A 15,196-nucleotide genomic window follows, 5' to 3' on the forward strand; every position below is an offset into this window, starting at 1 on the left:
CTAATATTTGTGTCATTCTCAAAACTTTTGGCCATGACTGTACATTCATTTTCTATAGTTCAGTTAAAGAAAGTCTACATAAAACACTGGCTTGATAAAAATAGTTGACTTCTGAAATTCCAAAATATTAATATACTTTTTGAAATTTAAGGCCTGGAAAACCCTTGAAAACAGCAATATTTCTGAAGAGGAACTTGAGAACTGCCTGAACTATTGAAAGACAGTGTATCTATGAAATAAGTGTTTAATTTTGTCAATAAGCACATATCTTTTCACGCAATTCAGAAGACGGCATACCCTTTTTGCTTATTTCAGTTAATGTCAGAAAACAATCAAGCTAAGGAAGTAATAGTACTGACAGTGTTGTGTAAACATGGCTGTTGATGCGAAAAGAGGAACAGATGAACCAAATCAATTGAGTCACTTACACTGGAACCGCTCTGATTGATTCAAACTTGTGACTTTGATCATTAATTTCAAGCGATTCACTAGCAAAAACGAACCTCTGAATCAGATAAACCATTGCGTCGCAAAATGATTCACTGTTTCAAAGTTTTGTAATCGGATTGCGGATCGCAATTTAGATTGGATTTAGAACTGAACTTCGTATTGCGAATCATTTGATTCACATCGGGACTTTGGAGTGTGTATTGCAACTCATTTGATTTTAATTGTAACTGGTTTGAATCATTTCACTAATTGAATGATTCAAGTCAAATGATTCGCAATACACGATTTGAAGTCCTGGTTGAAATCAAATTATTTGTGATATGTAGAGTTCCAATGTAAGTCAAATGATTTGCAATCCGTGCTCTTAGTCCTGATCTGAAATAATGGTTCTCAAATTATTATTCAGAACGGAACTTCGGAGCATGTATCGCAAATAATTTGATTTAGATCAGAATGGGTTTGCGAATCATTTTGGGAATTAAATGATTCAAATGATCTGAAATTATTGTTTGCAAATCACTATTCAGAACGGAACTTAAAATGTGGATTGAGAATCATTTGATTTAGATCAGAACTTCATTGAAGGTTTGCATATCTTTTGTTATAGATCGGAACTTCAGTGCAGGTTCGCAAATCTTTTTGATCAAATACATGCAGCCTTAGGAAACACAGTTCTTTTTAAAAACATTAAAAAAAAACTTAATATTTATATTCATTCCAATCTTTTGACTGGTTACATGTGTGTGTATTATATTTTATTATATAAAATGGTAGGTTCCCATCCTACAACTTTGTTTTTGTTTTATCATCTTATTAAATGTCACCTCTAAATGAGAACATAAGAGCGCTGAGCTTCTTAATGTTCTTAAACAAAGCTCTCTCCTAAGACTGCGCTCTCACTAAGCATGTGCTTAATGTATATTACATAGATTTACAAAAGACACAGAATGATCTCAACACTAACATACAGTGTTTAGTCTAAACCCTGTGAAAACCAGAGATCTTTTTTGCTGTTGTGTAATCATTTGTCTATTTAATCAGTGCAGTTAGAATGTATGTCTTCACACATTCAGATGTTGGAGTTGATTTGATCTAAGAATCAGTACACTGGGATCTGCTACTAAATTTCCTGATGAGGATGGTAAATGTTTGAAAACATGAGGAAAATAATGCATTTCCTCATATTGAGTCCAATGCTATGAGTGAATGAGGACAGTGGAGTGAAAGACAGCGAGTGGTTATGTCATGCCCACTGAATGCAAGACTGCAAGGTTGTTTCTTTTACGTAATAGCAGTGCTATACGTGTACGTGTCTTTGTAAGTGTGGCATGTTCATTCATGCATGCCGGTTCATACGTGTTAGATAACTGCCTTTTAACAACACCAAAAAGTAATGTTAGAACTTGAAGATTTCAATTAGTCATGCATTCACTACCATCTGTACACCTTTCTTGTTCTGACCTGTTCCACTGGTCTTGCAGGATTATATTGACGCTCACCCAGAGACCATCATTCTTGACCCACTTCCAGCCATCCGAACTCTTCTGGATCGCTGCAAATCATACCAGCTGGTGCACAGGATAGAGGACTGCATGAGAGGTACTGTCATCCAGCAGCCCTGTTCCTAATTCCAATTTCACAGTATACTAACGGTGATTTGCCCAACTCCAAGAAGCACTCAGTTTGTACTCAGTTTGGTACAGTTGTTTGTAGTTGACTGAGAGAACTTGTTCAAGTAATGGTCTTGTCAGAGCTGTAACACAGCAGTTGGCATGCTGAGCTTTGGTGCTCACACAGGTGAAACAGGTTTGGAAAGTAGTGGTGTCAATCGATTAAAAAAAACCCAGAATATTTTCTAAAATCAGTTGCGATTAATCCCACCTAACATTAAAGTTTTAAAATATTAAATATAGTAAATATTTTAAATATAGTATTGTATTGCAATAATTTCACATTCAAACAAACATTTTGATTATTTTAGTAGGTAATCCTTTTAAGTGGATATTTTTAAGTAAAAAAAGTATAGATTTCAGGAGGAAAACCCTGAACACAAACAGTATTTTTGTTACATGGCCTTGCATGTATCTAAATGTAAATACAATACATGTCATTTTTTTTGTCTTGACCTCTGCTTGGAAGACAATAAAGAGGCCATGCCTCTTGGAACTTTAATTGAATAGCCCTGACTTATATCAAAAATAAATACTCTATTTGTATGGTTTTGTAGTATTTGTGTCACATATTTCCTTACGTGTCATGGTAGAAAGGACTCTGTAAAAACTGTTTTGAATATGATAATGGATTAAAACATACAAGTAACAGGCTGGATGTACATTAACCTTACATCTTAGCACCTCTTTAAAAAAAAAAAAAGAAAAAAAAAGCAGATCATATATGTGACCCTGGACCACAAAACCAGTCTTAAGTCGCTGGGGTATATTTGTAGCAATAGCCAAAAATACATTGTATGGGTCAAAATTTTTGATTTTTCTTTTATGCCAAAAATCATTAAGAAATTAAGTTCATGTTCCATGAAGATTTTTTGTAAAATTCCTACTATAAACATATCAAAATGTAATTTTTGATTTGTAATATGCATTGTTAAGAACCTAATTTGGACAACTTTAAAGGTGATTTTCTCAGTCTTTTTGATTTTTTTGCATCCTCAGATTTCTGATTTCAAATAGATGTATCTCAGCCAAATATTGTCCTATCCTGTCAAACCATACATCAATAGAAAGCTTATTTATTGAGCTTTCATATGATGTATAAATCTCAGTTTTGTCAAATTTAACCTTATGACTGGTTTTGCGGTCCAGGGTCACATATTTTGTCTATAGCCTATAAAACAGCTTCGTAAATGAGAAGATTTGTGACCAAAAACTCAACACTTGACTCAGACTCCAAGTTAAAGACTTGTAAACATCTCTACTATAGCTACTATAGCTTCAAAATACTGACGATACCACTGTATTTCCTAAATGGTAGTATAATCATTACTGTACTATTGTAAGTAACGTTGTATGGGTGGCAGTTACTTAAAAGGGGACATCAAATGCCCATTTTCCACAAGTTGGTATGATTCTTTAGGGTCTTCATAAAATGTAGTCGTGTAAATGTAGTCGGTGCATGTCTTTTGAAATTATAATGGGCTACTGCTCACTCCACCCCATTCTTCTTTTTTTTTTTTTGGTGTATTCAGTGGTGTATTACCATCCACGCAAAAAAAAATTAATCCAATTTGTCCTCAGTGGCTTTGAGGTTGGGACACACTTATGTTCACTTTTACATCTAAATACAAAACACCTGCATTGCTTACAACACGTTGTTGCTACAGCTGCTTGAGCGTGGAGAAAATGGCGGACAGCGTGCAACTGGCTGAGGGTGGAAATATGCTACGGGACAGTCCGTCAATAGCCGTAGGCAGAGCTTGAGCAGTATGACATATTGCTCAGAAAGTCAAAACGGCATGATAATTGAGATTGTTTAGGTATTTTGGGGATTCAAAAAAAAAGGAGCGAATGGATTTTTAGGAAGCCATTCCATAAGCGCCACCTACTGTCAGAGAAAAAACTGCGGATTTATATTAGCCATATAGTGTTTCCTCGGTTACTACTGTAAACGAAGCAGCGCTGCTGTGTAAAAACTACTTTACTTTATTAGGCATTATACGGAGATGAGAGGAAAAGAAAATGGCATTGAAACTTTTATGAAGACTGTAGGGTTGCCATTGACTAAAGATTTTTCTGGTTGACTAGTAGTCGTTCATTTTAAGCATTAGTCGACTGTTAGTTGCACATTTATTAATAAACCATATAAATCATGATAATGAGCATTTAAATGCCTATATAGCCTAATAAACGCTCAAGCGCATGCAAAAACGCTTTTCACAGTGCACTGGCAGATACAATAATTATGAATGTGTCAGGGAAAAACAGCAAGGAGACTGCATTAACGTTTTAATTTATTGATAAATCTCTGCAGTAGTGGATGCGCCTGCATGCATGTTTCATATTGATTACATAATATATATATATATATATATGCATATATATTTTTTTTTCATGTCTGTAATGCAAGTATACATGGAGTTTCGAAGTTTCGCGCTCAAGTTCAGAAAGCAAATCCTGTTTGCTTTTATTATTTTACAAAAGCGCAACGGTTCGTTGTTATTCTGACTGCACACAAATGAACGTAGAGTCTTTACAGATTCGAAAGGTCTATTACTTTTTCTCTATAACCAAAAATTAAGGAGTTGTTAAGCGCAAGTGACCACACTGGCGCCTCCATCAGTCATGCAGTCAGTACACTACTGTTCAGCTCTCAAACTCCACATAGACACTTTAATAGCGCACATTTTTCAAGGTTAACGTTAGATTGAGCGTAAAGTGTAAAGTTGCTACTACTTACATTTTTCAGAAGAAAAACCATATTTGAAGTCGATAAATGATAGGTGAGTGTTTGGATGTCCTGCCCGCTGTACTATATTACGTCCAGATGTAGTATATTAGCCTACCACCTAGACCAGCCATTAATGATCTGTCCGTCACGGACTGCGTGACCTCACCACTTCCAATGGATATTTTTTCTGACTTATAAAATTTTGGTTGACCAAGCCTCTTCTCATCCACTAATGGTTAGTTGATTATTAGGGGGCAGCTCTCCCTGCTGAAAAAAAACAGCATATGCTGGTTAGGTAGGTCCAGCATAAACCAGCAAAGGACCAGCATTAACCAGCTAAAACCAGCATCACAGCACCAAAACCTACCTAACCAGCATATGCTGGTTCTTTCAGCAGGGCTAGAAGACTGTCAGTTCTATTGTTCTTCTTTTTATATTATTCTCAGTATTTCTGGTACTGGTGTCTGGTTAAGTATTTTCTCTGCTGCATGCTTAAACTCTCCTCTCCTCACCTCTTTGAGTCTGTCTTCAGCGTGTCCTGTCTATGACCTGCGTTCATTACAGACTTTTATTTCCACACAAATGACATTTTGAGAAATGATTGCAATGGAGTTTATGTGCATGTCCGGAACAAAGATGGGCCAAAAAAAAAAAAAAAAAAAACCTAGCCGTTGCCGATTGTGAATTATGAATTTGTTTAATACTGCACAGTAATATTAAATCGTGATACTTCAGCTGGTATATAGTATCGTAACATATGGTATATGACAACCCTGCTAGTCACCATTTATTGTAATTGCATGGAAAAAAGTGACAAGTAATGACACTTAATGAAACTGATCTATTAAATAGTCAATTTCTCCAAAACACTCTTATAGCAGCATATTATAGCAGCCTCATCTCCCCTCCACAGAAATAATTTGGTTTTTCCCTGAGCATGCACGTATGTTCATCTATATTTGTCTTTGTGGGCATCATGTGTGTCCGGGTTCTATTGAACCAGACGTGACAGATGGTTATGTAACAAAATCATCTGTAAGCCCTCAGTCTGTGTCTCTCCTTTTCTTCTTTTTCCCTGATATCAGAGCCTCCCACTCTTTATCAAACAAATACGTGAAAGGCATGTTTGGTTCCTCTGCAAATATGAAAATCAAAGTAATTACATGAAATAGCAGTTAATACACCAAATTAATTGCGATGTAAGTATTTTCTGAAAAAGATGCAAAAATTAAGAATTCAAAAATGCACAGGATGCAATCTTGAATTGTCTGTAATTGTATATTATTTATTATGATGCATCATAACCATTGTCACGTATTTCTCCATAAGTGTTTCTTTTAGACAATGTCAAGATTAAAAGTAGTTTACCTTTCGTGTTTGTGGTTTACCAGTAGCCTCGCAAAAAGTGTTCTCCAGTAGGAAAACCATTTGTTTAGGTCAAGTTTTACTAAACGCATTAAATCACAACACGTTCAACTGACAGTTGCAACATTAAACATTCTGCAATGTAAATGTTTGGTTGGACAGCGTCAGTACTTGCAGATAACACAACTACCAAATTACACCCTGGCCATCTGTCACCCTCTCTGTTTGTTTCGTCCTCTCACATTCACAGGCGGACACAGTGCCACATCCCTCTCTTTAGCAACAGTAAGCATGTCTGACAGTGGTCACCATAGCAACACAAGTGGCAGCCACTCTAGATACTCTAGGCATAGCGCCGTTGACACCATATTGGGTAAAATAGTTTTCGGTATTGACTGAGATATATTTATAATCATTATTTCTCTTATTTTCACTTCATTTTTTCCCTAAACGTCTTGCAATGCATTGTGAGCTTTTAATGCTTGCATGATTTTATGCAACATCAGTGTTATTGTCTGCTAAGAATGCAAACTAGCACTGATTTTAAAAACATTTTCAAAAAAATGCATTAAAACCCAAATGTCTGGTAGTGATTATAAATCTCACACAATTAGTTTGTTTTGGTGTTTGATTCACACAGTAGTAGTGAAACTGCGATTATGGCTTAGTGCGATTATCAAATCGCAGAGGCTGCATATTTCAGAGTGATGCGCAGCAGTGTGTTTTCACAAGTGAGCAGCTTAATATCCGCCAGTGTTTGCAGCTTATCAGAGCAGCTTTGTTTTGCAGTAAATGCTGCTCCACACAAACTGCATTTCTACATGTGCTTGAGTTTTGTTAGCTTTAAAGGGATAGTTCACCCAAAAATGAAAATTTGGTCATTAATTAGTCACCCTCTTGTCGTTCCAGACAAACACAAATTAAGATATTTTTTATGAATCCAAGAGCTTTCTGACCCTGCATAGACAGGAACACAACTACCACTTTCAAGGCCCAGAAAGGTAGTAAGGACATCGTTAAAACAGTCCATGTGACATAAGTTCAATTGTAATTTTATGAAGCTACGAGAATACTTTTGTGCACAATGAAAACAAAAATAACTTTGCCGTTTAACGTTAACGAGGTGCATTACCACATTACTTGACAACAATAAAAATTAATAACTAGAAGTACAAAAAATGGGCATTGTTGGACATGCTCCTCGATGCAAGGTATTTTAAATCATTAAAGTTTCTGCTTTAATGCACTGGTGAGATTAGTTCGCACTAAACCGTCTTTTCAGTGGTGGTAACAAACACATCCTCCCTGAGATGTTGAGTCGGTCACCCGCTTGGCCCATTGAGCTGTGGCGATGACAAGTCAGCGTCCCACGTTTTTTCCCACATTTGGTGTGTTTGGTTTCCCATACATTTTGGAACACAGCATAGGGCAAACATTTTTCCATACTTGTAATTAGGGCTGCAACAACGAATCGATAAAATCGATAAAAATCGATTACTAAAAGCGTTGGCAACGAATTTCATAATCGATTCGTTGTGTCGCGCGACGCAGAGACATTTGGTTGTTATATATATTAAAAAAAATTTTGAGCGCAGAGCGAAGTGGACACATTCGGTCTCTCTCCCGCACTGATGCCAGCAGAGTTCGGCACCTCATAAGCTGTGTTTCCATCCAAAAATGCGAATTTAACTTATGCGCAAAACTGGAACATTTGAGCATAAAGCACCGTTTCTACATTATATATATATGCTGCCCCGATTTATATCAAACATGTTTGATATTTAAGCCTACTTTGGCTAGCGTACTTTCACAGCAGCCAATGCTCGATCGCAAAACAGCTGCTGTACGGGTCGTTGGATAGTGGAGATGGAGAAAACTACTTCTATAGTTTTTGTAACACTGTCTGTCTGTATAATGTGTCGAAAACATACCACAACCGTAAGGAGAAAGAGGAGCTCTGCTGAGGTGAAATTGTCTCAGTTTTGAATAGGGCTGTGACGGTGGCACGTTGTTTTTTTATTTCACTAGTTCGCTTTTGCATATAATAAACAGCGTAAAGTTAAGCGTGTTTGGCATGCTGTCCGGGAGAGGGCTCCGAGCTCGGTAGTCATTCCCGAGCCCGGGGCACTCCCCCTGCCCAGGGAGAGGGGTCCGAGCTCGGCCTTTGGCCCGAACCCAATAGCGCTCCCCCCTTTTCTGCGGAGAAAAAAGAAAAAAGGGGGGGTGGGAGGGATGCTGGAATCAGAGATAGCTGAAGGTAGGACTGCTTGGTTATTTAAAGGAACTGTAGTAATTGGATAGGGAGAGTGGCTGGTTAGGTAGTGATTGCTGATGATGAATTGGCCGTGTTAATTATCTGCGCGAGCTCCTCCTGAAATTTGTTAATGAAACATCACATATAGCCTACACTTCAGTCAGCGAACAAGCAGCCTAAAAACGCTAAAATAAATCAAAGAAATAATATATTTAATTAAGAAAGTAGCCTAAGAGTATTAAATAGGCTATTAAACAAACATTCCTTGTAAAAATGTCCGACAGCTCATCAATTTTTGGCCGACTGAATTTCCAGTCCGACTGTCTTTTTTACTCTTCCTCTTCCTCATTACACAGCTGCTGTTTTAAATAGCAAAGTGATTACATTTATTTTCGTTCCTTTAGTTTATAAAGTTAATTTAGAGATATATTTGGAACACTTTTTGTTTGTTAAATTCAAGTTTTTGTTTTTTTAAAGTTATGACCTAGCAAACAGCTGCAGCCAGATCAAAAGCCTGCTTAATTCATCGCGATTTAAATTAAAATCCATTGATATAAAAAACTTAAAACATATCACAATATTAGTTTAATCATTCAATCAAGATAATTCCAAAGTTTGTGCGGAGAGAAGCGCGCGTTGCAGGACATGGAGACGCCAGTGCAATGTGGAATTTCTTTTTTGCTCATAAAGGTAAGAGTAATATACCACCCGGGCCGGAACTGTAAAGGGTCTACCTTAGTTTGTGTGTACTAACAGTATCAACAAAATGTGCTCTTAAAGAAAACAAACACGCTTGATATCTTTGGTTTAAACAGGAGCGCTTCACAATAATTAACCGAAACCCAGGTAATTGCCTCACAAACACAATATCTAGAGAAAGCTTTAAATTATTATTTTACTATAAAAACAAAACTCTTTCATTAGCTAATCCATAAAGATGCATTAGGCATTAATGAGCAGATGGCAGGATCGTCAATTTCATCTTTGCAACACTGAATCAGAAAATACTAGTTTATTAATAAGTAATTCGAATATTTTCTTAATTTTTGCCTTGACACATTCATGGTAATTACTTTTGCCGGGGCTTTGAGGCCAGTTTTGCGTGCATTTGAATGCGGAACTCTTCCAGCTGGTCGCTGCTGATGGCAGGACACTAAACACTGCCATGGCAGAATGAATGTAGCAGAAAGTTAGTCAAGTTATCCCGTTCCAGCGTGCAAAGTCACATGACTTTTTAATGCGCACTGATGGGAAATGCAGCATGTACACCACAGCAAGCCGCTGTCTTGACGGATAGTAATTTTAGTTTATTTAGTCTATATATTTGGCAGATGTAAAGCATACATGTGTATGTTTTTTGTGTTAGTCCATTTTTATTTTATTATTATTATTATAACAGTTCAAGGAGCAACATGTTCGTGCACTTTCTAAAGATTTTAGTTCTGTTTTTGAATAAAGGGTTGTAAATCCCTTGTTTTTTTTTTATCCGATTCATCGATTAATCGAAAAGATAATCGACAGATTAATCGATTATTAAAATAATCGTTAGTTGCAGCCCTACTTGTAATGTACGACAACATTTCAGTGCCACATTAAAAAATAAAAGAAATTGTTTTTGAAGTTGTAATATTATGAGAATATAGTCGTAATATTTTTACAATAAAATCTAAATTGTGAGAATGAAGTCGTAGTGTTTCGAGAATGAAGTCGAAGTGTTTCGAGAATGGAAGTCGAAGTGTTTCGAGAATGGAAGTCGAAGTGTTTCGAGAATGGAAGTCGAAGTGTTTCGAGAATGGAAGTCGAAGTGTTTCGAGAATGGAAGTCGAAGTGTTTCGAGAATGGAAGTCGAAGTGTTTCGAGAATGAAAGTCGAAGTGTTTCGAGAATGAAAGTCGAAGTGTTTCGAGAATGAAAGTCGAAGTGTTTCGAGAATGAAAGTCGAAGTGTTTCGAGAATGAAAGTCGAAGTGTTTCGAGAATGAAAGTCGAAGTGTTTCGAGAATGGAAGTCGAAGTGTTTCGAGAATGGAAGTCGAAGTGTTTCGAGAATGGAAGTCGAAGTGTTTCGAGAATTAATTTGTAGCAATTAAAAGATTTTAAGTTCTTATATTTTGAGAGTACATTCTAGCCTATTGCGCATGCAAATGGCCTAGATTGGTAGCACCGGAAGATATACCAAAGTCTCCGTTTTCTAAATCTGTCAGTTTTCTAGCAAAATACAAACAATGTATGTAATCTATTACAATAATGTGTTTTTCACACTCTGTAATGTGGCGCGGCAGATCGCTGTATTCGCTCAGTTTAAGTGGCATGTGAATCAGTCATCTTTCCCATTACAATGAGACATTTGTTTCATTAAATTAGGCTATACTGTTTTTTTCAGTCCTTCTGATGTTCCTTAATGTTTTTATTGTGCTATAAACTTGAAATAAAGGGACAAAACACATCTGTAATTTGTAATTCGTGATAAAAGTGAAAGAATTTGAAAGCTGAGCTGTGTTATATTAAAAGCAACAAAACACAAAATTATTCCAATTACTGAGTGGCTGCCGCGCTACAAATAATGAATGGACGACATTAAATATTATGTCCAGTCATTTACTGTATTATACCGTGAATAAACAGCTTGTGAATAGTCATTTATATACCTCAGAAAAGAACAATTTAAATTGCCTTAACGAGTTGGAGTCCACTTCTACCTTTAGAGAACGTTTATTGTTGTTTTTGATTAAATACATTTGCGGAATAAAAGATTGAATGTCACAGACATTTTTCAGAGTAGGTGGTGGAATTTCCACAGTATAATTTAATGAAACTAATGTCTTGTTTGATTCACATTAATACAGTGATCTGTCACGCCACATTTAAGAGCATAAAAAACATTATTGCAAGACACATTGTTTGTATTTCACTATAAAAAATTTTGAAAGCTGAGACTTTATATTAAAAGGTCCAAAAGCACAAAGCTTATTGCTATTATTGGGTGGCTGTCGTGCTACAAATAGGCCTAATGAATGCAATCAAAGACATGAAATATTATTTTCAAGCATACTGTCACTGTAAGTATAACACATGGTATGATTTTTGCTAGTAATCCCACATTCAAATATATTCCGGTGGCCTGGTAACTTCTCCTGGTGCTCCCAGTCTGGGCCATTTGCATGTGCTGGCTATTCTTTTAAAATATTATATCTTTAATTGCTTTGATTTAATTCTCGTATTTTCGACTTTATTCTCTAAACATTTCTACTTTATTCCCTAAATAATTATGACTTTATTCTCAAAATATTCATTTAATCTTAGAATTTCAGATTTTTTGTTTTTTAGCGTGGCATTAAAACGTAGTAATGAGAAGCGATTTATCAATAAAAGAGAAGCTTAAAGGTCTCCATGTCATGTTCCATCAGAATAAAGGTTTGACGGTTTAACGTAAATAAAGACCGCCATAAATACTAGTATATTACCATTAATAATATTCTTCTTATTATGCTGTTTGTCATCCCAGTCCACGATTATTTCTAGTCTATTTCTTAATGAGACGCCTAGTGGTAAGTGCTACTTTTACTCGTCCATTTGACCCAAGCACATCCTGAAGAGCTTCACCTAAACATTGTCCTGCTGTCTGACATTCTGTCCGTTGAGACAAAGCAGGACACCATTTGTTTGTGCATGAGACGGAGTGTTTCATACTTTATAAGGCAACAATTTACACCTTTATTTCATTTGTTGGATCTGCTTTTAATGGCATCAGTTCTCTAGTAGGTGAAGTTTAAACCAGTTTTGTACTGTTTTATCCGACACTGTTCACTTTCCCTTTCCTTTGTAGGAGAATTTGTTCATAGAGATTAGGTTTAACCTTTATTAGACTTTTAGAGTACAGAGCCAGTATGTCTTGATTTAACAAAACCAGCATCAGCCATAACAAAGAGATGAATGGATGGAGGAAGGGGCTTGTATGATATTAGACTTCCCCCTTGCTGTCCGGAAAGATCAGAGCCAAAACTCCATAGTAATGCTTTATAAACGTGTTCTAAACATTCCATAAATGTCATATAAACGTCTCTGCCGGCTCCAGCAGGTCTGCAGAGAGCTTGAAGTGTTTAGACAGAGCAGAGATTGATCCTGGACCCACGTTGAGCCAGAAACAGGAATATCACTAAGCGTTTGTACCTGGTAAAGAGGATCTCATTACTCTTCCCTTTTTATTTACAGAACATCTCTTGGCCAATTTAAATGGAATTTACATCTCTAATAATAAATCATGCATTAGCAGCCATCAGAAACACCAACTGTGCCTGTGATGTGCTTTTGATTACCACAGAAAATAATTTCAACTTGTTCTTCAGTTTGTAAAATCAGACAAAAAACAGATAATGTTTCCAGAAACATGAAGCTCTACATTTTGTAAGAGCATTTACATGAATTGGACAGGAAGAAAATGTTTATTATCTGAGCTGTAGATCTTCTCAGTTGTCTTTTTAAGGTGAGGATCTAGGTTCTGGTTTTCTTCATCTAAACTCTGCTTGTGGATAGTTGCGTAGCATCATTATTGCATAAAAGTTACAAGTTTACTAACATTACATGGTCTTAATACTTCTAAAAAGGATGTTGAGAAAACATAGTTATTCATATTTGCATAATCGTTGCACCATAGGCTTCTATTGCAAGTGAATTACTTTTTAAAAACAAACCAAGGAACAAGCTGGAAATGTTTTCTAACCGAACATGTACTGTAAGCCTAGATGCTCATTGTGGTTGAAATGTTTATAAATGGTAATAGTAGGTTGCACGCAACACTAAACCGCTTGTCGGTCTTGAACAGGAGATTGCTGCTGCCCTTTTTTATTGGCTTTCATAAACGCTTATGTAAGCTTCCTCTGGAATAGGAGAACAAAAAGCTAGTAGCTGGATAAATGGACCAGCTCTGATAAGAAAACCAGCAAAGCTCTCTCTCCGTTTCAACACTACAGGATATTTCAGTAGCGATAGCATCATTTACCGACTTACAAAGCTAGCTAGACAAAACAGGAAGTGAACGGCTAGCTTGCGATTTTGTTCCTGTAATGGAGGACTTTGACCAATCAGTCCTGACCTTTTCGGTTGACTAATTGTTTGGCTGACTTTGAGGAACTTTGAGTTAATATTTAGTCATTCTTCTCTGCATTAAATTATGAATACACTACAATTTAAAGGTTTGGTCAGTATTATTATTTTTTAAATGAGATGTATGCACAGAGACTGCACTAGATTGTTCAAAAGTGAAAGTAAAAACATTTAGAACACGTTAGAAAAGATTTCTATTTCAAATAAATGCTGTTCCGTCAAACTTTCTATTCAGCTGAAAAGAAACATCATGGTTTCCTCAAAAAATATTAAGCAGCACAAAACAATAAGAAATGTTTCTTGAGCACTAAATCAACGTATTAGAATAATTTCTGAAGGATCATGTGACACTGACGACTGGATTAATAATGCAAAATAATTAGCTTTATATTTTAAAATATGGTTGCAATCGAAATTATTCAACCCCCTTGACCTTTAAGATATTTTGCTGCAGAGATCAAAATTTGTGAAAACAATTCAACAAAGGCATCGGTACACTATTAGAGACAGTTTATTAATACACATTTGAGTAATTCTGAAAATGTAAGTTAATGAATAATTAAAAAAAAAATCTAATTGCCTCTAAACATTCATGTTCAAAATTATTCAACCCCCAAAAGTCAAATTTGGTTCAGAATCTTTCATTCTTTGAAACCACCAATAAACGCTGCTTGGAAGTGCTTCTGTCACCTCTCTACTGCAATCTTGGCCCATTCAATGCCTAAAAAAGCTTTCAGATCCCTGATAATCTTTGTGTTTTACTTCTCCACTGCTTTCTTCAAATTCAACCAAATATTTTCAATGAGATTTAAATCTGGAGACTGAACAGACCACTCAAGAACATTCTATGACTGATCCCTGAACCAATCATAAGTAGATTTGGATGTATACTTTGGGATGATTGTACTGCATTAAAGTCCATTGATCATTAGATTCAGTCTTTGCACCAAAGGCATCACAATTCTTTCCAAAATAGCCTGATACATCAAAGAATCCATGATGTCCTACACACAGTCATGATTTCCACTTCCTGCAACAGTAAAACACCCCCATAACAGGACTGGTTCACCTCAATGTTTGACTATGGACATGGTGTTGTTCTTCTCGTAAGCTTTGCCTTTTGTGCACCAGACATACCACAGGTCCAAAAAGTTCAAAGTTGGTCACATCCCTCCAAAAAAAAAAAATTTCTTCCAGAACTCCACAGGTCTATCTAAATTAATTTTAGCCTATTCAAGTCATCTTTTTATGTTCTTCTTGGTCAAGAGTGGCATTCAGCAAGATGCCCCAACATGAAAACCATGCTTGTCTTGTGTTCATCTTATACTCTGCATTGAAATGTTTTTCCAACTTTCATTGGGTCATCTTGAAAGTTTTGTGGCTGTACATTGCAGATTTTTTCTCAGTTGTTCTGATCACATTTTATGATGATGTGTGAAGAAAAACTTCAACACCCTCCAAGGTTTTCTGGTACAAAACAATTTAAACTAAGAAATGCTGTGAGGCTGCCAGCTGTGTCTCTAGGAACTTTTAATGTCTTGGAAATCTTCATATAGCCTTAGACTTTTTGACTTCTTCTCTATAGCTTTTGTGAAAGCTCTGTTGACTTATTAGCTACTCAAACTT

The 15,196-nt window shown here is 36.2% G+C and overlaps 1 protein-coding gene across 3 annotated transcripts in view; it reads left to right on the forward strand.

The window, feature by feature from the left end:
- itpk1b (inositol-tetrakisphosphate 1-kinase b) overlaps nt 1-15,196 on the forward strand; it is a 68,528-nt gene that overhangs the window by 42,123 nt on the left and 11,209 nt on the right. For all 3 annotated transcript variants that reach the window (XM_073826738.1, XM_073826737.1, XM_073826739.1), the window contains one exon: nt 1,932-2,049. In XM_073826738.1, the coding sequence (XP_073682839.1) occupies nt 1,932-2,049 (118 nt within the window). The remainder of the gene's footprint in view (nt 1-1,931; nt 2,050-15,196) is intronic.

This window comes from Garra rufa, chromosome 21 (assembly GCF_049309525.1).
Source record: "Garra rufa chromosome 21, GarRuf1.0, whole genome shotgun sequence".
Taxonomy (NCBI): domain Eukaryota; kingdom Metazoa; phylum Chordata; class Actinopteri; order Cypriniformes; family Cyprinidae; genus Garra; species Garra rufa.